General features: G+C 42.0%; 1 protein-coding gene across 3 annotated transcripts in view; it reads right to left on the reverse strand.

Moving 5' to 3' along the window:
* ncor2 (nuclear receptor corepressor 2) overlaps window positions 1-25,555 on the reverse strand; it is a 95,080-nt gene that overhangs the window by 22,568 nt on the left and 46,957 nt on the right. For all 3 annotated transcript variants that reach the window (XM_026187576.2, XM_026187575.2, XM_026187574.2), the window contains exons 7-20: window positions 24,130-24,186; window positions 22,307-22,359; window positions 18,416-18,482; window positions 17,212-17,384; window positions 16,919-17,012; window positions 13,689-13,867; window positions 12,965-13,019; window positions 12,776-12,874; window positions 10,999-11,138; window positions 8,440-8,600; window positions 7,136-7,198; window positions 1,906-2,048; window positions 1,639-1,777; window positions 624-1,050 (exon numbers count right to left, since the gene is read on the reverse strand). In XM_026187576.2, coding sequence (XP_026043361.2) covers window positions 624-1,050; window positions 1,639-1,777; window positions 1,906-2,048; window positions 7,136-7,198; window positions 8,440-8,600; window positions 10,999-11,138; window positions 12,776-12,874; window positions 12,965-13,019; window positions 13,689-13,867; window positions 16,919-17,012; window positions 17,212-17,384; window positions 18,416-18,482; window positions 22,307-22,359; window positions 24,130-24,186 — 1,850 coding nt within the window. The remainder of the gene's footprint in view (window positions 1-623; window positions 1,051-1,638; window positions 1,778-1,905; window positions 2,049-7,135; window positions 7,199-8,439; window positions 8,601-10,998; window positions 11,139-12,775; window positions 12,875-12,964; window positions 13,020-13,688; window positions 13,868-16,918; window positions 17,013-17,211; window positions 17,385-18,415; window positions 18,483-22,306; window positions 22,360-24,129; window positions 24,187-25,555) is intronic.

A 25,555-nucleotide genomic window follows, 5' to 3' on the forward strand; every position in this document is an offset into this window, starting at 1 on the left:
TACAATGGATACAGATTTGGGGGGAGGTCAAGGCAGCCTCAGCAGTCTACACATGCCACACAAACTGGGTGTGTATCTCTTGTTGCTGCAGAGAGACAGATTTCCAACTTCACTCAGGTTGTTAGCCATAGACATGCTGGTGGGCCTGACAATCGGCAAACTAATGTGCAGGGAAGAATACTGCTGTTCTTTGGGTAGCGCAGACTAAAAAGTAGTGCTACTTATTTTATACAGTATTGCTACCTAATAGGGTACGGCTAGAGCCGTTAGCTTAGTACCCAAAGAACAGCTGCCAACAGGCTTCCGTGAGAAGAGAGAAGAGGTTTTTGAATGACATCTCACGCTATGTCACACCCCATTATGTGGGTGTCACTGAGAAAGCCTATAGCAGGTGGCGTAATAGTATTTCAGCTTCTGATGAGGTCAGGGAGGAAGCATTACCCCATAGTCATGAAACAAATGCGATGAAAGAGAATACTGCATTGTAGAGAGAGCATCCATCATATTCACTTCACGGGTCACAGTTTTAATGTTGTGCCTGTATAAAATTGTTGCTTTAATTTAAACAAATGGGAAATTACCATTTACCATTATCCACTATATCCATTGCTACGAACCCTCACCTGTTCTTATCTGTGTTGTCCGTCTCCTCCACCTCATCAGCACTGCAAGTGGCACTAGAGTCACTGTCTCCATGGGAGCAAGTTTTGGCCGCATGGTCCTTCTTGGAGTTCTTGTTGGAGCTCTTGACTTCCTCCGTGCCTGCAGTGGGAGGTTTTGTATCTGTGGCATCACTGGGCGGTGTTGGCTGCAGCTGGTCTCTGTTGGGCTCCCCTGTTTCAGTCTTAATCTCCTGTTTAATGGAATCTGCATCTTCCTTGACTGGAGGTTTCTCATCCCCTGCCTGACTTGTGTCTGCGAGGTCCTCCTTCTTGTCGCCAGTGTTTGAGCTGCCCTTTGCCTTACTTGAGGCTTCCTCCTTAGCCTTGCTGTCCTCAGACGAGTGCGGCGAGGGCAGGCTCTCCGTGTCAGAGCTGTTATTGGCTCCACCTGGCAGGGACACAGGGTTCGAAAGGAAACAAATTAGAGGTTTGTACTACAAATGTTTTATCTCCTTCACCTTTTTTCTTCCATTTTTCCTCTTATCTCTTTCTGCTAAAGAAGATTTTTCGCAGTGCCAGTCTTCTGCCTAATCAGGTTTCACTGTACAATAAGGGGAAAACAAAACCAATTGGAATGATGGATGAAAGCCCCCAGGACTTCAGTGCTCTATTGAGGAAGTACAGTCTACGCAGTACACTTCTGTCAACAAACTACAGCAACGTTTCATGATCATTTTCCCATTTGTAAACCATGATTCTTTAAGCCAACGTGAGCTGCTCAAACACTTTTTTCTGTCATATGAAACGATGCCACTTTATAAAGTTTGTGTAGAATAAAATGCAATTTAAAAAAAACAACTCTGGCATAAATTCTACATTTACAACCATTAATAACTAAACTGTAAGAGAGTTATTAAGTCTATGTATGCAATCTAGTTTGTAGTTCGGCTGTAGTTGTCCTGAACATTCAATGCAATACAAACAACTTTGTAGACAAAATAGAAGGCTTAAAATCAAGGCATAAGGATTGATATACCTTCTCCATCCTCGGGGGCTTCTTCTTCATTGCAGCTGGCTCCTGAACCCTCCATCTCCTCCTCCTCTGCTGGATATGGGGCATTAGTTTCCTCATTCTGTGAGGCTTTGCCTCTACGACGGGCCTTTCGTTCCTTCTCCTGGGTGAAAATAAGCCCAAAAAAAAAAAAAAAAAAACTCAACAGAAGCAATCTTACAGTATAACATTACACAAAGTATAAAATTCATTTTATTTTTTTTAAAGGCTTGCGGATGTCATTTTGATTACCGATTTCATTTTATGCTGCTGCAGAATTTCATCCAGTTTCTGCCTCTTCTTGTAGTTGAAGTAGAAGTTCTTGCACTGTGACACGGTCTTTGATCCCACCATCTTGGCGATGGCGGACCAATTCCTACCATACTGGAGAAGGCCTAGAATTAACAGATGGACAGGCAGAGGGATTAGGATAGACATACAGAGACAGACGTGTGGATGTGGCCCTTGATGATCTGCTATTCTCTCTGCAGCTGTAAAAGATGTAAGCTGTGCAAAGTGCACTGCTTGTGACGATTGTAAATTTAATGGTTATTTTGGCTTATATACTATCAACGCCATCTCTAATCTCTTCAAGTGTACAGCGTTGCCATTGTAAATCAATAGCCAGGAACATCCGTCTCTATACAGCTGTCTAAACTGCGGCACAGCCTGGGAGTTTTACCCACAGTGTAACATAGACACTGTTCCACTCTGCCAGGAGCACCATGGCTTATTAACATAGATTTCCAAAGTACAGACAGAGAGTGAAAGAAAGAGAGAGACTGATAAAGCAAAAAGGAGAGGGACGTGCTAGTGGTAGGTAAACCGCCAGTCAAACCAATGACATCACTAACTCACTCCACTGGGGTCACTGTGTGTCATATTCTAACTGACTTTGATGTGACCCACTTCCAAGAAACCCAAGTCCTTTACTCAGTCAAGCACATGATTGGGCCTTACACAAGAGTCTACAGGCACCCGCTGGGCCAGGGCTGTGATAGATCAACCTGTCATGAAACACACAAGAATGTAGGGACGCACACATAAAGTGTGTATATGTGCTATAGTAAGATATGCAGAGAGCATTCAGTGCATAAAGACAAGTAAATGAGAAATACAGATAGCATAGAATCTGCTCCAGCGCCCCCCTCCCAGAGTCTGCTGTTAGCTAAAAGGCAGCTCATTAACAGTGTGTTGTAAGAGGCTTAGCTTACACCACCCACTTGTTTCCTGTGCCAGCCTGACAGGTCCTGGCAACAGGACAGCTCTCAAAAGGTTGCTGGGGGCTGGTGGGTGGGAGGGGTGTTATTAACAGGCACAGAGCCAACACGTCTTGGGATAACCTTGGCCATGGGTTCAGAGGTCTCTGCATCTCATCGCTTAATGGAGGTAGTAGGACGACACGCAGAGCTGCGAGCCAAAGGAGAGGAAAGGACAGCTGTTTACAGCCCCATCAGTTCAGCTCTCATAATAATCTGAAAGCCTGAATCTGATACCAACACTGGATTGAGTAGTTAGTGATAAGACTATTACTAAGTAATATCTGCAATAAAAACTGATCTATTAGTTGTTTACAAGTCTCATTTCCTGGAAATGTTTCATAAGACTTTGTGTACAGAGATACTTATAACACTGATATTACGACACATAAAATGCCACCTAAATATGAAAAAGTTTTTTTTAAAACTGCACAGTCGTGTTTCACTCGCACAATAGTTGCAATTGTATTAACATTAGCACCTACATAAGTGCTGTGTCACACATACAGTGTGTAAATGTAATTTTTAAAAAAAAATCTCTAGCTAAAAGGGCTAGCAAAGCTATGAATCATGCAGAAAAAGTGGAAAGACCTATAATATTCACTGTTCGGCTGAGAATTTATTAATACTATTATAAAAAGAGCTGCCATAACAAGCTTGGGTGATCTTCATGTCTGAGCTTCTGGAGTCTAAAAGTGGCAGCGCACCTTGAAACTGTTAAAGTGGAAGAGGTTTTTCAGCTGAAATATTCATTGCTGCCACCAAAGGTATTGCTAGAAAAGCTTCTCCCAGGAAGAAAAGACTGGTTGGCCTGACTCGCTCCATGAGGACTGAGACACGTGACTGCTGATACCTAATAACCTTTTAAAGTCGGTGGGTGGGAGGGGGTGGACTGCCCTACAAGTCATACACCCTCGAAACTGATAAGAGTACACACAAAAATATATGCCTTCACACCAACCATGAAACAACGGTGGCATAAGAATAAGCACATTTATAGAAGTTAGATTAACTCTTCGCAGCATGCAGTGAAGCTGAAGTGCTAAAGAGTTCAATTTATTTACTGAAGGTCAAAGGTCACTTTGTGATGACCTCTAGCTATATCCAGTTTGATCCGCCACACGCAAGCACACAAACCACACAAAGCACAATCCCAATAAGTTATAGTTGGCTCAGGGCCTCAGTTGCTCAGAGCAACACACATGTAGCATACATCCAATCAGCTGTAAGAATACTGAAACAGGTGGTAGCCTCACACCCAATCAGGACATCGTATTTTCTTTAGCTCCTCCCAGATAAAGTCCAATCAACACCTGGTGCGGCCAGAAAGTGGTTATTCCTGTCTGTCACATGCCTGTCGCTCTGGTCGTCGTCTCGTGCCCCTGCTCTGGATAACGCTATCAGACGGTCTGATCTCTCGAGGGCCAGCAGGGAAGCTGTTCAGGGCTGGGCCTTCCGGATCCAGAGCAGAGGAGATGAAAACAGCTCAGTCTCAGTGTTCTTCTTGCCAGCTGGCTCGATACATGAGCCGGTGTCAGGTTGACATACTCTAAACCAGCACATGCTCCTGGCCTCTCCCCTCCTTTTCCCTCTCCCTCTGTCCTCCCTGTGCTTCGGTGAGTGCTGCTCTGTTCTTCTCAGTCGCTCCTCTCCCCAATGGCGGTCGTCTGGGAAGACTTCCACAGGAAAGTGGGACTGTGGGGCGGTTCTATGTGCTCAGCCTCTCTCTCCTCATCTGATCTCTCCTCTATCTCTCTTTTTTTCCCTCCCTCCCTCTTTCCGTCGGTCTGTCCCTCCCCCTACCTCACTCTGCCAGCAGGCACCGCGGCATGCACATACACACACATGCACACACAACCGCATGAGTGAGTACAAACTCTCTCTCTCTCTCGTTAATACTCTAGCACACAGACACAAACATACACTCGGGCAGTCCAAGAGTAAACAGAGAGGGGGGGGGGGGGGGGGGGGAGAGAGAGAGAGAGAGAGAGAGAGAGAGAGAGAGAGAGAGAGAAGCCTGGTGAAAGCGAGGAAACACAGAGAAAGCAGAGCCACTGAGCCAGAGAGACAATGGAGAAAGGGAAAGGATATAGAAGTGGAGAGTAAGCACAGAGAGAAGAGTGGGGGCAGCAGGGGTGAGAGAGGGAGTTGATGTTGATACCATGAGAAAGCATAAAGGCTTTCACATTTTTCCTGACTGACCTGCTTTTCATCTTGAATGTGACCTCTCTAGTTTATAACAACACACAGTGAGAGGAGAGAGAAAGTGAGTGGGGGAAAGAGGCGCTTGCCAAATCTTCCACAGCTCTTGCCAATCTGGGCTGTTGCCATCTTCCCAACCGAGAGACAGAACGAGAGAGAGTTGGAGCAACGGCGGAGGAGAAAGGGAGAAAAGATAATATGGCATTCTCTACCTGCTGCTCCTTTAAATGGGTTCTTCCAGCATGCAGAGCTGGGCCTATTATCCAGCTGCCTGGCTGCCCGCACCCAAGCGAAGCCTGGCAGATTAGCACACTTACATAAATGCTGGCCAAGACTGGTACGCACTCCAGCACACACAGGCATAGCCTTTGCTACACATTACTTGCATGTGCCCACATTCACGTAGGCGTAGGGTGGTGGGTTTAAGACAGAGTTACAAAGCCTGCTCATCTCTTGTTTGAGGTGCCAATCTTTGACTGGGGAAGACAAGGGCGATCCATCTCCAAGTGTGGCCATGCCATCCTCGAAGGCACTGCTGGCTGGCACTGCCACGCAGGAATGGTGAGGCCCAGCCAGACACTATAAATGCCATTATTCAGATCTGGTTAGCTCAAAGGGATAAACACATTAGCATCGGGACACCTAAACCTCTTTAAAACATATACATGTCAAGCACCTGCTGCGGAAAAGCACCTTGACAAGCTTATTCAAAACTAAAGCGCAACTGAGGAAATGGGAGGACGGAGGTTGTGATCTTGGAATGTCTGAATTCTTGGAAAGGGAATCCCTTTTGACAGGTGTGGGGGTTGTTGCTAGAACTGATGATAAAACGACCTCCTCCTCCTCAGCCCTTGGTACTGTAGCTGGGGTTCTGTGGTTACATAAGCCCTTCACAGAAGCACCGCTCCCACAGAGCTGCCAGGCTAATCCTCTTGGATGGAGTGCCCCACTAATCCTACAGCAGGAGAATGGAACTGAAGACATTAACCAGGATTACTACACAGGACCGTGTTCGAGCCAGGCTAGTGCCAGTTATCACAAAATAACCTCTTAACACACAAACCTGCACAAACACCCAAGTAGCAATTTGCAGGAGACGGGACACAAAGCACAAAGCAGGTGCAGACTAAATGGGATTTTAATATCACACTGGAGCTTCTGATAGTTGTTTGCAAGGCACCTCATCTGCTGTTCAAAACATTCAAAAACAGGCCTGCCAGTCGCACAAAGCACAATGACACATCACCTATAAATTACCACAAAGCAGCCGCCTTGTGAAACCCAGTGAATCATGTGCAGAAGACCTAGCACTACAAAGAGGTAGTTGATCAACTTTGCCCACTATTTTAGAAGTTATCGAAAAAGGATACATTTATTGTGAAGAGTAAAGAAAGATCTTTATATGCAATGTCACTGCCAACACACACACACACACACTCACCTTTTCTTGCAATATGTAAACGTGTGTTTAAAGCATAATAAACATTACTGCAGGTAAAGGGCTCATTGAATCAGCAAATGAGGGTAATGTACTGCATATTAAAAAAACGAAACCAAAAAAAAAAAAAAAAAACAACTTTAAAAGCATACTCAGAGAGTGCAGGTGCAAGGAAAACTGACAGAATGTCAGTGACCTTTATGAATCAGCCAGTAATCTTCAGTGAGAGACAATAAACAGCCGCATTCGTTAATGACTGCCGTATTCGCAGGGGTTGGTTGATAAGGGGTAGACTTTACAGCCTCCTTGATAAAATACAGGCTTGCCTTGACCCAGAGACACAGGGAAACGGCTCCAAAAAGCAGCAGACTCCGTTCAGGCAGACTGACATACACATGCATAGACATAACCTAGCAGCACGTGGTGGTTGCTACCACACCAACAGGAAGTCACAGCCACATCACTTGTCTATGCTTTCGAACAGTGCTTGAAGCTGATAAGTATTCTTTGCGTTGACGAGTTTATTATAATACATAAAACATGCAATAAAGCTACTTCACATGAGAAAAGAAAGGTGTCTTACCTTTTTTGGCAGTTTCCATCTCTTCTTCAGTCCAGCGAGAGCTCTCATTCATTTCAAGATTGGCTGTTAAAAATTTTTTTTTAAAAAGACAAAAAAAAAAAAAAAAGACAAAAAAGGAGAACCACCAAGTTAGAGAAGGCGGGAGGAGGTGGAGGGGGGAGTGGGGAGTTGTCACTATGTCTGTTAGGGAGTGACTGACGAGAAGAAAGACAGAGAGAAATTAAAGAAGAAAAAAAGAATAAGAGGGGGAGGGAGGCTTGAGTTGCTTGCTAGTGAAGCACTGCAGCATGGGTCGCTAGGGACTGTTTGTTTTAGATGGTGGAAGCAGGAAATCCAAGGAGAGAAGTCAGTTAATGATTATAGACATAACAACTGGCTTCTTTCGCTGCACAGGCCATAAGCCAGGCTGTCCCTGGCCTTCCATGACAGGACAGCGCAGCAGTAGTCTGTGCTCACGTGTCCTCTATATGGACCTGTGAAGGGCACATTGCGCCAGCTAGCACTTCTGCTAGCAAGGGAGCAAACAGTGGCAGGGGTGTGGCCGCTGACTGAGAGCCCCTACAGCCCGAGTCACCAGGGGATTCTTTGTGACTACACCTGCAGCATGTATGCACAAATGCTGAAACATCAAAAATGCCATCCTAGCCTGAAGCTAGTTTGTCTGTGTGTGCACAGCTTACACACCATCTGTTAGAACATGAAACAGAGCTAAGCAGGGGGACAGTGCTGACACACAGTCCTTTATTAATAGTTCATCTTTTGCCAATAGGATTTTGTGTGCGTACCTAATGCTGCCACATTTTACACCCATTACGATTTCTTTTTTTTATGGTGTTTGAGTGACAGTCAGGCAAAAGTAATGAGTTTAAGACTGAATAAGACAACACGAATAACAGACAAAGGATCAACAGTGCACTCTTGTGGTACGGGACCAAAGACCACAACTAGATCAAAGGTGACCAAACTCAGTGCTGAGTGATGATGGCAAATATTTATCTGTAAAGATTCTCTCTTGTTCAATTGCTGTTAACAAATGCACACAATTTATTCCTGCATGCCATCTTAATCTTTTACATCCAGTTAAAAATTATAGGGTTAATTTAGAATGATTTTGTAATAAAGTATGTCTTTACATCTGTATATAAGTCCAATAGCAATTTTATCATGCTGTTTACCTACATTGTTTTCTAAGGCTACAGAGTTCAGCGTGGCTTAAGTCATATGATAATTTGTTTTTTTTTTAACACTGAAAGAAGAGAGAGGAGAAATCTGCACCAATTTGCTGCAATGCAAGAGATACTGACCGAGCTCATTGTTGAGTGGCGGTGCTGAGGTCTCCTCTGCTTCGCTGGTCATAGAGCGGGTTATACGGCCCTTGCGGCGTCCCTGGCTATTGGCTGTTCGTCGACCCTTGATAGCCACGGGAGGCTCTTTGTCCTCTGCATCTTCTCCAGAGGTGTCGTCCCTGTATTTGGAAAATGTCAACAGAGTCAGCAAGAGAATGCACCGGGTTGCTGAATGGTCGGGTCTATTAAACGGGACATTAATTTCTGGGCAGCACTGTGAGGCACTGATAATAGTCTTTTAAAGAAAAAAAAACAAAACAAAACAAAGGTAGGGTGGGGGGTATGATTCAACAGCATAATGGCTTCAGTCTGAAACTGAAATCAAGTGTTTTATTGCAGAAGAACAGACTACAAGCATGATCTGTGGTGAGTTTTGTGCAGGCAAAGTTCATCACAAAATGATGACTCAAGATTTAAAAAAAAATGGTTCCAAATATTCATCAGGGATATAAATTTTATTTGATATTTATTGGGACTATAATAATTTCTGAAAAAAAAAAATGCAAATGATAGGATGCAAATATTGAACAAATACATTTCAATACTACAACGCTAAAAAACAGCAGGACCAAGAAAAAGCATCTCACTGAAGTAACACTGGGAAATTGTGGTACATTATTCAATATGTGGACAGAGAAGCAGGTAAATGAAACTAATGGACTGTTTTCTGATATGCAAAAATAATGACCTTATATGCCTGATGCAATTACTTGCGTGGGTATACTGTCCCAATCCTGGACACGGACATGTTTGTCCAAATGAGGATGGGCTAGGGCTGTTCGATATAACGATACATATCGGATGACGATATAAAAACGTCTATCGTTTCATTTTACGCTATCGTTTGTTTCGTGGGTCGCAAAATAAACTGTTTACAACAATATTTTTTCATCGTTTTGATGGTCACTGCAGTGGCTATATTCATTTCTTAAAGTTCTCTCTTTCTCTTATATTTTATATAACCACACTACGGACGGACAAGCGCCTGTTTTTATGCGTTGTCGTTAGCAACAACGACGGTAACACCATCGCGTGTCCGCTTGTTTATGTTCCACATAAACCTTTCACAATAAAGCCAAAGATCCTGTTGAGAATCACGTGAAAGAGCAGATTATTTCCGGATGAGAAATAAAAAAAAAGAGTCGCCAGGTGCTAAAAAAATAAACCTTAGACTCAAACGTTAGAACAGGCTTTGCCCCGCACCACGCTGTGTAATAAATACTCAAAGTAAATAACAAAGAAAATGGCGGCCATTACAACTTATGTCTAAAAATGTATAGTTTCACGCATCTGTTAGAACACTTGACTACAGTTACATGACGCGCAGCTGGAAACACTTCCCGCAAGTCGAGCTGCCCGAGATTCACAGAATTTACAGAAAATATTACATTTTTGTGATTTATGTCGTTATCGGACGATAGATGTCTTATATCGGGATATGAGATTTTGGTCATATCACACAGCCCTAGGATGGGCAAAAATACCTCAGAATGAAACAAACTTCAAATCAAAAATTTGAACGTGTATGCAGACGCTGCTTTTTCCATTCTTTTTATTTCCAGGATAATTTATTGAGTGTCTGCACAATGGCATGCCAGGAGACAGCCACTGAATTTGAACCTTCTGCTCCTCCATTCATCTTCCCCCAGCTCCATTAATCTTGCTGAGGGGAGCTGGTGGCACACTAAATATAGGCAAGCCAGCTGTGCCAGGGGTGACAGGCAGGCAGCGGGGTGTGCTGGGAGTCACGGAGTCCCCTGGCCTCGCCTCAGAGCAGGCGGGCACCCGGCAACGCTTCATCATCATCATCCTCCTGCAGTCTGACACATCTGCAAATATGACCTACCATTGCTTGAAACTGCTAGAGTGTACACTCTCAGCTGACAACATAATATAGTGCCTAAATACACACGCAGAGGGATGGATTTATCTAATAATTTTCAGGCAACAGAATGCAATGAAATTCCTACCGTTTCTGCCTCATTCAGTGGCACCGTGCCTAAAAACACCCCCTCCTTCAACACTGCACCCAGCTAGGTTAATTACACGGCTTATTTTCCTCACCAAAAACAACTCAGACTAACAAAATAAGCACAGAGTTTTAAAAATGAGACTTTGTGCTATTTGCAAAGGGATGAACGTAAACAGGAAAACAGCTGCTCTACTAGGGAGAGCAAATGGAAGCTCAAAATTGTTGTAGGTGGAAAGTCTGGCTGGAGGTGAGGGAGAAAGAGCTCAAGGGTTACAGAATGATTGCATTTCCAGATCAACTCCCAATAGCCAAAAATTACCCCAACTCCATTTCCTGCATCCTGACATGGAACAATTCGAAAAATTGCGACTTGGAGAAAAAGATCAAGTAAGAAAAATTACTCCAGCTGTATGGGTTCACCCACTCAACTCCATCTTTTCTTTGAGCTGTCAGTGTGCTCTCAAATTTAAAGCTCCCAGTGCTAAAAGCTTGCTTGGATAGTTTTGACTTCTTTTCTTTTTTTTTTTAAATTAATGGCAACTCACTTCATTCCATCTTCCTTGTCTTCAGTGTCATTTTTCTCTTCATCCCGCTCTGCCTCCTTCTCTTTCTCCTCCTTCTCCTTGTCTTCCTGGCTGTTCCGGTTCACTTGTTGTTGCTGCTGCTGCTGCTGCTGCTGACCGTGCTGTGAGGAAAAAACACAACAATGAGGTGCCGTATTACAAAGATAATCCCAAGTAGTTTGGCAAAAACAAACAACCCAAAAATCTCCTGCAATTTGCACATCTTTGACAACACGCTTCAGTGTGCAAACGCAGAGGCATTCAGATTTTGTCAAAATCCTGTGCATCCTGCCCATCAGATTAATATAAAAAGAAGCAGTCGGTGGTTAACAGCTTTACTTGAGTAGGTTACTCCAGTATCTTTCTAGCATTACTAACCACAATTTATCTTCTCCGATTTCATGCATGTTCTGCTTGCTTCCAAACAGCGAATGACTTAGCAATTTTGGTGGCAGAACCCAAGTCTGAGACTTCCTAGCCGACGGTGTCAGGCTGGCCTTTGTGGTGGTGTTTTTTTCTTGTTTTTTTAAACAGAATATGAAACCAAAAAAAAAAAAAAAAGAAATTCCACTCTTCCTCATTTCTAAAACCTTGCTTTCTTTTATTGTTTTTTAAATGCATCTCACTTTACCTAAATGAAGATTTACGCAGCTTCAATTTTAGCATAGGCAAAACCAAAGAGGATGCGAAAGTTCCGAAATTACAGTAGCACATTTCTTGCTCCTGAAGCACCCAGAACCACTTCCTCAGCAGTTTCCTGCCTGTCTGGGCTTTTATGGTTAGAGTTCACAGCACTGACACGCAGCTCGACCTAAAACCATAAATACTGCTTAACAATGATCAGTCGGCTCTTCATCAAGAATTAAGATCTCATATTCTCTTTTTGAGGTATTTGCAGTATCATTCTGAGCAAATGCTCACCCAAACCATGTAAACAATGTGTATCTCTGTAATAGACATATTTTCAGTAGCTCCTGACAACCAAACAACAATTGGCAAAATCTTACTTAGCATTTGTTGTTAGGGAGGGAGAAGAGTAAATTTAAAAATGCACCTTTCACACAGAGAAGCTAATTCTTTTTTCTCCATTTGCACAGCATCCCTAATGTCCTCTCCCGCTCTGTGAAATTAATAATGATCTCAACACAACACTACAATACTTAGAAAAAGATTGGACTCTGTGAAGCTGGAAAGACATTAACATTTATATTAAGTCATTTCCTATTATATTTTCTCCTCTCCCCAAAAATAATCTGTTACCATTTGGAGCAATCCTGACGTATAGCAATGCACTTTCTGTTCCTCCTCTGCAGATACCTCCCTCTGTGACAGTGAGCTGTAAATGCTAGCTGCTAATCAAGAGATATGGTCGCAAAGTGCCTGGTAATGAGCAGTTTCTTCAGGAAAGATGACATAGTTTGCTCATAAACATACGAAAAGGTCGCCCTACATGTGCCATTTCATTAGTGCCACCATGAAGTTAGCACCTGCGGTTAGATACATTATAACAGAGTTTATTTGGAGCAGGAATAACGTCACCCTACTACAGAAAAATGGTTTAACATGGTGAGATGATGATTGTGTTTACAACAGACATTATCAGCCTCATTCTGAGTTGATTTTAAAGGGACTTAAGTCTTTCAGTGTGCCATATTTACACATAAAGTACCCCATGTGCTCTACACAAAAACAATCTTATCTCAACTCAATCACAATGCAGAGAATCTATCAGAAGTGTAAGCCTCAAAGATGAAAATACCTGGCTTCTTCCTCTGCGTCGGTAGTTCCTTCGCACAATGTTCTTGTAGTTCTCATTCTTTTTGGTCAGGTAGTAAAAGAGCACACACTCTGCCACCGTCTGAAACATGAAACAAATGTCATTTCTTATGCCTTGAAAAAAGGGAATGACACAAAAACAAAGGAGTGAAGAGGGAGAAAAAAAGTATACCTTTCTCTCTAGAAAAGACGCAATCAGACTGAAGTTTTTGGGGTGCTGGATGAACCTGTGGAAGCACAACAAAGGCAACAGAATGAATCCAAAATAATGGTAATTTCTGGAAAGTCACAAAATACCACGAAGAGAGTGCCTGGGGGTGGGATGACATCAGCAATCACACAGAAAGAAAATGAGAATTTATGACTCAGCTTACCTAAAAAAAATAAAACAAAAAGAACAGAAAAAAGGAGAAAAACAAAAACCCTGCTTTAAATCTAAAATCTATTACATAAATAAATATTTCAATAAATAAATAAAACCGGTTACTTAGTATTTCTTTTAGATCAGAATTGTTAGAAGAAGAAGCTGAAGTTTATGTGGGGCCAAACTTTAAAGTTGACGATTTTACAGCACGGGTTTGATTTGGCTGCCTGAACCGCCTCTTCTCAATTCTCACGAAAGAGGAAGAGTCACTTCCTTACTAACAACTCCCTGACCCTTTCTCAGTCACACATGTTTCACAGGGAGTAAAAGACGCAGTTCGCCATGTTATATAAAAAGCAAATCTCAGGAAATTTTATGAACGTAAGAGCTGAACTGAAAGTTAATACAGCATCTGAAAACAGAATAAACCTGTAAAGATGAAGGAAAACCAACAGTCTGGTCATATGCTGTGCTGTGGGTGTCCAACAGCTTCTGTTTCTAGCAGTGTTATTATCAAAGGAAAGGAGCTTACTTCTCTCTGAACGTGTCCTTCTCTTGATCGCTCCACATATTCATAACCTGCCGGTCCTTGTACACCTTCATGGGATCACCCATCAACCCATTCATGTTGATGAATTTGATGCGTTGCTGCTCAGCGTCAAACAGCATAGGAGGGATGACTGCCAGCTGTCGCATTTGCTTCTCTGTGTTCTAGTGTCCACGCGTGCCACAAACCCACACAAGACAGAGAAATCAACATCCTGGAGTGAGGGGGCTGATCTCCAGAGAGACATACAGCCTAGTGCTAATACAGACATGCACTCTCTTAAAAAGTTGTGTGGTAGCACATGATGTTTGAAGCATTTGGAAAACAAGCACAGAATTTCAGTGTGATTTGGTGACTCAACAGGCTCTGTTATGCTAGGTCTAATAGCAGCTCTCCTTCACAGACTTATTTCCCATCACTCAATTATTTGCAACGTAACAAAGAACCAAAACCTCAGGACTGGTTTGTAAATGAAAAGCACTGTCTTGTTGTCAGCTTTCCAAAGACTGAAGGTTTGCAGTCTAATCGACTGACAATAAGTAATCATGACACTGTCAGGAATAAGTACGAGCTTTTGTGCATATTTTTGTGTGTTAGAGTCCAGACTTCAGTTTAGTAGATGAAGCTTGTGATGAGGAGGAGGATGACGTTTTATCTATATGCCAGTCACGTTGTGTCTTTCCTTTGTGTTTTCACTTCTTTGGTGAGGGGGACCCTGTCTCAGATGATAAAACATAGGTGTGATCCTTCATATCGTGAGTCTGAAGGTGCAGACATTAATTAAAATTTGCATTCTTGGCACTTTTCTCCTCTACCTTTGGTGTACTTTGCATGTGACTGGTCTGTGATATTTTCAGTGACTATATTTTCAATTTGAAAACACACTTTGAGAACTGAATTTCATTTCAACTGGAGTAATTATTAGCTATTGTACTTTAAATGCCCCACAACACTTGAATGTCAAAATATTTTTAATACTAAAACTCTTCCCAAAACCTGTAAATCTCCAGGCAGTTACTTAGCTGTGATTTTGAAGTCCATGCTAAAGTTCCCCATTCTCTGCCTGAAGGTTTAGATTCATCGCAGAACAATTACACAGAGTGTAACGGGCAAGAACTATGATTACTGAAGCTAAGGCTATGGGTCAACTGTACAGATTACACAGCACATAAAGCAAAGAGAAAGGAGGTAAGACTACCAGTGAGAGAGCCAGTAGAAACTGCCAGAAACTCCTAAAGCCTTTGAGAGCATTCCAGCTGAAAGCAGCTGTGCTAGCTTCTGGGTTGTGGTGGCCTCAAAAGTATAGTTGGTCATTTTTTTAACCACTTAAGCCCCACGCCCCCGGTGCTGGGGCAAAAAGGAGGAGATCACATTTAATTGGTTATAACAAAGGTGAGAAATGTAAGTCCAGACATGTGTGGTATCCACAGAAAGCTCTGAAACTCAGCAAAAATGTCATATAAACCATTTCTATAACCGCCAAACACACCGAAAACAAGCCATGATTAAACGAGCAGTTACGTAAATGCGCAGAAGTCTGCTAAACAAACAAAACCAAACAAGAATTTCTTCAGACTTCATGTATCAGGCTAAAGAAAGGCTGGTTATCTTCTAGATTGGTTGAAGTGATGTCAACGTGACATTGTTACTGTGATCCTGTTGGCTCAAACGGTTAAAAAGAGGGGCCAATCATGCAAATTGACCAAAGGAAACCAAAGTTACAGCCCCAGAGGCCAATCAAACGCTCTATGCGCACTGCAGAAAAGGGCCATTACCATGTAAATGTGTGGTTAATTCTTCAAAAATATTTTTAAAAAAAGCATTTTTAGGCCTGTTAATAAAATTAATTAATTTCTGCTCTTTAATACATAAAAAAAAAATTCCAATGGTATGGTGTCCAATTGTGTGCCGAAAGTGGACATTTTTGTACAGCGTCTGGATATTCATGTATTGACAGTGCTGTAATTTTTCCACTGTTTCACTTTAGAAACATAAATTTTTGCACAGAGGATGTTTAAATGTTGGTTACTGAATTACTGGAATGAAATGTGAACTGAGGCATATTTTTGAAAGGGTTATATGCTAAGAAATGTAAAAAAATAAAAAAAATTTAAAAAAAATAGGCGAGGATTAAATCTACATTGTCATTCTGCTTAACTGCATTTATCCATGTGGCTAGAGACTGGTCACATACAAAGTACACCAAAGGTAGAGGAGAAAAGTGCCATGAAGGCAAATTTTTATTCATGCCTGCCAAAAAAGTGAAAATACAAAGAAAGACAGCGCGCCTGGCATCTGGATAAAGCGTCATCCTCTTCCTCACTACAAGCTTCATCTCCTGAACCGAAGTCAGGACTCTAAAGATGTATTTATTCCTGACAATGTTGCGATTATTTATTGTCAGTCAATTAGACATGCAACCCTCCAGTCACTGGAAAGCTGATGACAAGACTATCATAGCCGAAGCAAACCAAACATTTCCCACTGTAGTATTTTCACATTTAAATTCACCTAACAAAACACAAGTTGACTTATATTGAAGTCAGAGCAAATGCATTGTTTATGTCAGCAGCTCTGGCACTGCTCTGTCAGTGAATCGGTTTGAATTATGACAGAGAGTAAGGAAACAAGGAGGAACTGCTAGTGATCTGTTCAGATGAAGTGCTGCAGGCAACAGCACACCTCTGACTTCTTAGCAAGGTAACCAGCTTTCACTTTTACAGCAAGTTTTTGTTCAAAGACTCACGTTGTGTCTTTCAAAAAACAAACAAAACCAAAAAAAAGATGATTGTTCAGCATGATGATGGGAAAGGCCAATTACTGACAGATTTTCTGGTCCTTTTTTCTCTTTGTACACCTATAACTGTGTGAGGTGCAGCATTAAACTGGTATCAATACTGCCACCAGTAACTGCAGGCGTCACCAAAAAAAAAAAAAAAAAAAAGAGCAATAAAAAAAACATCCAAAGTGCAGTGAAGCTAAAATGCTACACATCAATATTTGGCCTGAGCTGCACCTTTAAACCAGCAGCAATTAACATATAGACAATTTTTAAGCTCACAAACTTCACATATTTAATACGAAATAGGTGAACGCTCACATATACAGATTTACATAATCACATTTCTCCCAACTTGACTGGGAAGAACTTACAAATACAAGATGCACATGAAGACCAAGTCTAGGGGCTAAGCCACTTTAAGAGTAGAGCTTACCTCATGCTCTGATATTCCATCAATGATTTCAGAGACTTCATGTTCACTGCGAGCTGCAGATGAGGTCAGCCCACCCCCTCGCTGCCCAACACGGCTACAAAAAGAAAAAAAGAAGACCCGTTCATTCAAATCTACCCACACACTGCTGGCAGTGAGCTACCTACATCACATGATGAAACAAATCCACGTTAACGCTTTACAAGAGCAGCAGTAATAAGGCAACAAATCAAACTGATTGAGTCTGTTACATTAACAGTGTCTGTTGTGCCGGTAGGGAAAACAAATCATCCCACCTCTGCATTCGCTCCTGCAGCTCTCTTTGCTTGCGGATCTCTGGGAACTGTTTCTCGTAGTACTCCCGCACCTTGCTTTCCTTGGCTCTGCGCCGTGGGTTGTTTTCAATGCGCTCCACCTTCTTCTCCCAAGCCTCCATTAGCTGGTCATAGCGCTGGCAAAACTTCTGTTCCTGAAGGATCACAGAAACAAAACGAGCTCAGTCTAATGTGGATCTATTTAAATATGATCCTTACGCCATATTGGATTTGAACTAGGAGGAGTATTACGTTTGAGAAGATGCATTTCCTGAAGATTTGACAGGAAACCTTAAAACACACGGCAACCCTCAAAGAACAAAATGATTTTTCATATTACGTCTCCTGGGTGTATCCTACCATGCACCCCTGTGTGTTCAGAGGGGGCAAAGTGACGTGTTGGTATTCTACGAGGAGTCTAGCCTCGAGTCAAATCTCCGGCAGACGGCAGCCAACTGTTTTCCCAGCATCCTCACAGGCAGGCTGTAAAGCAGGCCATTAACCCTGGTGGAGACACGACCCTCGACCGGCTCATAAATTACAATGTAACGTCCCCCTTCACTTTGCCCACAAGGAGCTCCTCACTTTGAGAAGAGTGGACACCGTGACACTGATGAGGTGCTGCATTTGAACCATTTTTTTTTTCTTTCTTACATCAACTTACAATACAGAATATGCTGTGACAGAGTTCCTCTGGCACCAACTGAGAGATTAGATGCTACTTTCTCATCATATATTTTTTACTTTTGGATACACGCAAATGTCAGTAAAAAATAATGATTTCCTGTCAAGTCAGTTGATTTTACAATGGCTGCCTGGCTCTAGCATCAGAACTCACCCCATTGATCTCAGCTTTATTTATAGTCGTGCTCTTTAGCTCAGTCTTACTCAGGCCCTGGCAGGCTGGAGCATTGGGTAACCCTGTACACTGCTCATTACAGTGTACAGTGAATTCAAAATTATACTTTCAGATGACAACATGGGTTATTTTTTTGGTTGGTTTTGAGAGCAATTGTTTCCCAGGAGCACAGTGCAAGTACCAACAGCAGATCATACCCACAACCTTTTTTTTTTGTATGCCTAAAATGGCCACGCACTTCAAGGAGCAGCTGGCCCACTTTCATACTAGTCATCTGTCACGGGCTAAGGCCAGCAGAGAGTCAAAAATGTGAAGTTCTATACTTACCCACTGCTTACGAGCATGATTTCTCCTTTTGAAGTATAAGATGAGCTTCTTCCTCATCGCCTGGTTTCTAAGAGGAGAAAACAGAGGGCAGAAGGATGGGAATAAAAGAATAAGGTGAGAACATGTGAGGGGGATCCAATCATTGTCAGACACTGCTCTGGCTTTCATCATATTTCTCTCACATAATGGAGCCAAGCCTATGATGCCCTCAAGATCCTCAGGTACATTTTCTATTATTTCAGGAGCTTCTGTGCGGCACTTCTTTTCTCAATACAAAAATAACCACATAAACACACACTCTCTCTCAGACTCTCACACACTCACATAAACACAAACAATGCCTGTCCTTGTATGCCACCGCTCGATAAACTCAAACTTGCTTCTGGGTGGAAAGGACAGCGAGGGGAGCCAAACTTATAAAACTTGTCTGTGCTGGGAACAGCCAGCCACAGAGCTTCAAATAAAGGTCAGGGCCAGTAATCTCCTTAGGCAGCCACTCAGTTTGTCTCTTTCTTTGCTGCAAGACAGAGTTTTATTCCTGACACTTAATCTGTCACTTGTAAGGTCACGTTCCCCACTGATTAATGTAATCTTATTCTACATTAGTCACTTCAGCTGAGCCGCAGGGTCCTTCAGGTCATGGACAAGGACGGAAAACTAGGAAGTGGGCTAACAGGGGTGTATGACTCTTGTGAAAATTTAAAGATAGCACGATAGCATTCAGTAAGCAGAGATATAAATGCTGACGATGGCCCTGCTCGCATTCCCAACTTTTTATCTGTAGTACCAAAACCAAGTCAGATCTACAGAGCCTCAACCCCCAACCTACAAAAACACTCCCACGCACACACACATACAAACACAGACACATGTTGAGCTGTGGCATTGCAGCAGGGTTGAGGAAAGATAAAAGCTGCCAAATCCAGCTAGATAGTGTAGATGTCCACACAGTGTGGCCTATAATGGATGAGAACTAACTCACTATGGCAAAAACAGGACTGATAGATTAAGCTCTTTAAGGACAGAGATGGCTTTGTCCTCTAGACACCAGATGGCAAAGGGAAAGATTAGCAGCCCTGAACACTTACAAAAGGTTTCCTTTGTCCTGCTGTAAGCCGGTGCCATTTCTGAGATATTGGAGAACACTGTAATTTGGCATTATACCTCTAAAACATGACGGCTGAAAGACGCATTATATGCAAAATTGTGACAGATGTTCTACAGTGGTGCCACCACACTAAGAAAAAAAAAACAAAAAACTTTTCAAACCTCATAATTAGAATTTGCCGTTACAGTAAACTGCATACAAAAAGGATATCTGTAAATGTCCTTTGTGACACTACTACTACTGTGTGATGATACACTGAGATGATGAACTAGGATGGAGACAGAGCTCCACAGAGATACTACTAGTCGCCTATCCCAACATGAATACCAAGGTTATCAAACCAGTTAACAAAACAAAGGAGTCAATTGTGCAGGCTCAAAGCGACACACTGGTATTTAATAACATAAACACGAAGAGAGTGAAGACAGTTTTCAGTTAATTGCTTTGAGGCAATAATACTGATCAAACGATGAAGGGATCAAAAGGGGTGAAGACAGCAGTGTGCGGGTAAGAGGTCAGACACATCTTGTGGTGCGCCACTGCCCAAACTACAGTGCCAACGGTGCAGGCGAGCCACTACACCCTCCCAGAGTCGTTTGATGTGTCTCACTGTGAATTACAGTCCTTAAAAGATTACAGATAGACATAAGCTATATTGACAGACATGGCAGTGCCACACAGGATTGTATACTTTCTGCTCCTCTCTTATTCCAGTAGGCATTTTTTTGTGTTTGCTTGTCTTTTTAACCCCTTAGCCTCCCTATTGTTACACACATTAATTCCATCAAGTCTCACTACTTAGCTTATCTCACATCCCCCTCTGAAATGTCATTGTTTGTAGTCTGCCAGTGGGTAAAGGATAGTTGAAATATGGGATGTGGTGGAAAGCAGCTAGTTTCTCACACTGAGGCAATATAAAACCAATGCAGGGATTAATGGCTGCTAAGGTTACCAAGTTTCAATCGTTGGAATTATAATAAAAACAAAAACAAAGGCTAAGTTAACAGAATATAACAGGAATTGCCTTGTGTGGACCTCATTTACATTATGTAGGTGTTGTTGCTCTTAACGTTTTACTATCATGGTTTCAAATTCCTTGTATACACTGATTACACATCAATCAGTCGCAACATTAAAACTAGCTCCTGAGTCTTCTGCACCTCTTCCTTGTGCTGCTGAAGCAGTTCTGACCTGCCAAGGAGGATGACTCCCCAGGACTTTAGCAGCAGATCCTTAATATCCGATAAGTTGCAAAGGAGACCCTTTGCAGTGAGATCAGCAGGGTGAAATATTAACCAGTTAGCAGCTGGTAAGGCAACAACTACAACAACAAGACAGAGAACACTATGATTTAAGTTGTGTGTTATGTTTCATAATAATATATCTGGAAAGGAGAAGTATGAATTGACACTACATCCATGGTTTAAAGCACTCAATTTGAACATAATTTGAACAAAAAAAACTAACTATTTTCTTTATATGTTACCAAGTATAAAGGGAGTCATTAACCCTTAACAGATGTCTCTACCAGCAAACTGCAGGTCCTGGTGCCACTGATGATGGTTTCCAAAAGCTTGAATAACAAATCCTTTGTGCCTACATTACCAGTATATGCCAGTCGACACCAAAAGACAGGAACCAGTCAACCATAGCAACTTATATTCCTCCGCTTTGGTCCCTGTGGCCTTTTGACTTTCTTGTAATCCGGATTCAGCTTCATAATATTTCTCAGTACATTGTGTCGCTGTGTGTGGTTACGACAGGCTGCAAGCTGACAGGAAATGCAAGCAAATGTTTTTACATCTCTCTTGACAAGTGAATTTGCACTGCATTTCCTCCCTACCATAAAACTGACTTTTGTTCTTTGTTTTTGTTTTTTTTAAACACAGGTTTCTGCCAGAGGGCTGTGTATGGTTAGTTTTGATTCAAGAAGATCAACTTCTTGAATCAAAACCAACCATACACTTAGGTAGGTCAAAGGTTTGTGCTGTGCTAGAAGCAAGACTATCGGTCCCTGTTTCTTAAAGTGCAGACACACAGAGACACAAAAAAGGGATATTAGGTAATTAGAACAATGTATATATTTTTCTGGTCTGAAAGCATCTAATGTTTTGGTAGGTTAAAGCAAAATCCAGTTTTCCCAGATGAACACTGTTTTCACCAGATCTTCTTCAAATCTCTTCGCTAATTTGGGAAAAAGTGGCCCTAAACATCCACATGATGTAAAAGAAATCATTATTTAGAAGAGAACACCCTGCACTGTTGAAGGATCCAGTTCTGACACCGATGTTCACCATTTAGGACAGAGGTCAACAGCAGCAGTTCTTCAATCCCATGTGCATCAACACACACTGACTACCAATGACCTTATCGCTAATTCACCAGTTTTTGAACCACTTTCAGTGGTCGGTCTTTGCCAAAATCACTTGGATCTTTAAAGCTGCCTTTTTCTCCTCCATCTTTGTGTTCACTCGCAGCTTAATTTATTCTATTGCTTGACAGGTGCGATTGTAAAAAAAGACACAAAAACCACAACACTGACACAAAAAACTTAATCTGTCAGTGGGTTTAGCGCTTTGGCTAAATCGGTGTACATCTTTAAATACATCCGTTTGTAATTAATTTATATAAAAACATGTCCATCAAGAGCTCTAAAGTGACATTTATCCCACAGGAGGTCCCATGTCAGTTAACATATTCAATACGTTACACCTGTATTTTAGTGTTTGTGTATAAAAGACTTAGTGATAAGAGTGTGTAGGCATATATAATGACAAACTCACATTTTGATGTTTTCATGGTACTGCTTGGTATCAGATGGCTGGTTGTACAGAGGCTGGATTGGAGGGAAAAAAAGCTGATGAACAGAAAGCCATTTTTTTCCAACTGTATAACAGATAAAACAAAGGTCATATGTCACTTTTCCTTCCAACATGTCATGAATATGACTCTCACCTTACAGCAAAAAAATAAATAAATAAAATAAAATAAAATATGACCTTAAACCACAGGGTTTTTCCTGAGGTTACTGCTCAAAAATAAAATGTCCAAAATAAATATAGTATTTCTCTGCATACACTCTGGATAAACAATCTTAGTATCAAAACAAAGCTAAAATTGTGAGACCTTATCAGAGGTGTAAATACAGGTGTCAAAGTAACTGAGGATGGAAGAAAAAAATCTATATATATATTTTTAAGAAAATATGAAAAAAAAGACCTTTGAAAATATGCTGCAGTATACAAAACTCCAGAAAATCATGAATCACCATATGGATATTATGCACACATAATATCCATATGGTGAAAGTTGCAATAGCTGCAATGCTGCGGAGTGAAACTGAGAAAAGTTGCAGAGGTTTTAGTGAAGACATAGCCAGGCGTATTGCAATTTGGCACAGTGAGTGAAAATTGAAATTTCTTAGGTATTAACAGCATTAACTTTCTTTACATGCCTAAAGATTTCTTGTATTTGAATATTTTCTGACGAATTGCCCACATACATGTGCATAATGGGCCTTCCATGAATGTAATGGATAATCTGTGGGCCTGAAAATTCTGAGGGGCAGTAACTTTGGCTTCTATTGGCCGATTTGCATGACTGACCCCTCCTTTTAATCATTTGAGCCAGTAGGATCACAGTAACTTTCACAACGTTTACATCAACCCCACCAACCAGAAATTGCAGGGCGAGAAATACAAGTGAATGCAAAAAGCACAACACTTACCATTGTTAAATTCAATCGCTGCAACTGTCGGAAAATGGCAACGTTTTGGCAGGAAAGGGTCTGAGGCATTGTGGGAGATTTTCAGGAAATGAGAGATAGCCACGACTTTTAAAGTTTTGGTATAAAAAAAAAAGCAAAGGTAAGGCTGAATTCATGTTACAGTTTTTAAAAGTGAAATATAATTTCGGTCTTCTTTTGTTGCTGGTTCAGTGAATTTTGCTCAGCGCGTGATGAAAGTTGCAGTTTTGGGATCTATGCAATATCAGCTTTTAGAAATTTATTATTTAAGGGTTTCAAGAGGTTAGCAAGACTGATACAAAGCTGTGACTGACAGAAGACCGATAACATGATATAATTCAATCCAGCGAACTCACTCATAAAACAAATAAACTAGGGATAGTATTTTGCGTGGGCTCTTGAATAGGCTCATTAAAAAATAAAAAAAATTTTTTAAAAAAACTTAAAAAGCCAAGTGGACACACTCAGTGTGCTACTATGCATGTGGGAGTAAGATGTATGGACAGCCAGATGGCCACACATAGTATATCAGGATGTAGATGAAGAAAAACACAGTAGTCTGGAAATGTATAAAGGAGCAGAAGTACTCATTTCAGTACGACTGCTAGAACAAGCAACATGCGAGTCATTTTATTTAAAATTAAATATTTAACATACCACCTAATGGAGCTTTAAGATAGCACACAAATGTTTTCACTTCATTATTTTTAACCTAAGAACTTGGTCATGATGTGATCAGGCTTGTTCCTCTCCCCTAAGCATCCTTTGTCCCTCTAATGTGACCTTGTGAAAAAACACAGGGGGTGGAGGAAAGGGAAATGCTAAAACTGACTTGTGAGATAAAGTAAAGTCTCTACTCACCAGCTCTACCCTGGGTCCCAGTCCCTCCAGTATCCTGTGAGCTTCTTCTGCCTTTTTCTAGTGAGCAAAGATAAACACAAGTAGAACATTAGCCGGCCGCCTGCACCTCTGCCATCACCACGGCAACGCAATGAACATGCTAACTTGATCACTAAGGCTACACCACTTCTTGCCGGCTGGATGGAGAGATGGATGCGTTGACTATTATTAGAGCTTTTAACTGAAGCTGGGCCGCAGCTCCTTGCCTCAGCACCCTCTCCCCTTTCTCTCTCTCTCTCGCTCAGATAAAAAATAAAAGATTACTCACCACCCCTGAGCAGAGAGGTAAGAGAGGAAGAGCAGGCGGGCAGGAAAGCAAGTGGGAGTGGAACAAAAAATGAGTGGGAGAGAAAGAGCAGAAAAAAAGAAGAGAAAAAAAACACAAGGAACAAGGAGGGGTGGGGGCTACAAGGCTTTGGTACTTATCTAATAAGAGACATCTGATGAAAGACAGAGAAAGCTCCGAGCTACCTACAGCCATCAACCCCTTAAAAAACAAAATTCCTGGTCCAGGGACCATAAAACAAGAGGAGGGGTTTTGGGGCATGAAGCTGGGCAGTTAAAAAAAGAAGGGAAAAAAGGAGGGGGGGGGGGGGGAGAGACGACAAAAAACAAACAAACAAAAAAAACCCACACACCCCCATCTCGGGGTGACCTCTCTGCTGCTCTGCTCCTCCATACATTTATATTTAGCTCCCTCCACTAGACAAATGTTGAAAGCAGTGGCCCAGACTGCTCCTCTCAGTGCTTTTTCATGCTTTTCTTTATTCCACTATGTAAGCCTAATCAAACAGCCCCTCCTTGGTGGCACGCTGCACACTCCGTTTCACATCTCAGTTCATTTTCCTCAATGATCAATCTAAACTGCCTGGGCTTCAGCTCTTTTTCCACTAGTACTACCTCAACGCGACTTGAAGTGGTACAACCCGTCTCGACTTGTTTTCCATTACAATCGAGTACCGCCTAAGGTGGCGCGGGGTCTTTATAGCAACGCGTCCGAACGTCTCGTGACGTCATTTGTATGCGACAAGAACACGACAACTAGGGCGGCCTGCGGCATTTTTCAGACTCGTGTCCACCGTGTTGTTTCCGTGTAGCCATTTCCCTTGTCGCCTGGTTTTAAAACCGGCGGTTTCAATTTTCGTGAAGCAGAAGCTCTAATGACTCATCGTGTGATGCCTCTGACTAGCCAATTGGTGGCACACAGTTTTTCGATGTCATATTTTCCAGTCGCCCTGGATCACTTGGAACCGCGGTCAAGTAGGTACCCAAAAAAAGCATATATGGTATCAGGTGTTATCACGTAATGGAAAACCCTAAGTAGGTACTAATGGGAAAGGGCTATTACAGACAGGATTGGCAGTATAAAACAAAGAAGGGTGGTGGA

This window comes from Astatotilapia calliptera, chromosome 12 (assembly GCF_964374335.1).
Source record: "Astatotilapia calliptera chromosome 12, fAstCal68.1, whole genome shotgun sequence".
Classification (NCBI taxonomy): Eukaryota; Metazoa; Chordata; class Actinopteri; order Cichliformes; family Cichlidae; genus Astatotilapia; species Astatotilapia calliptera.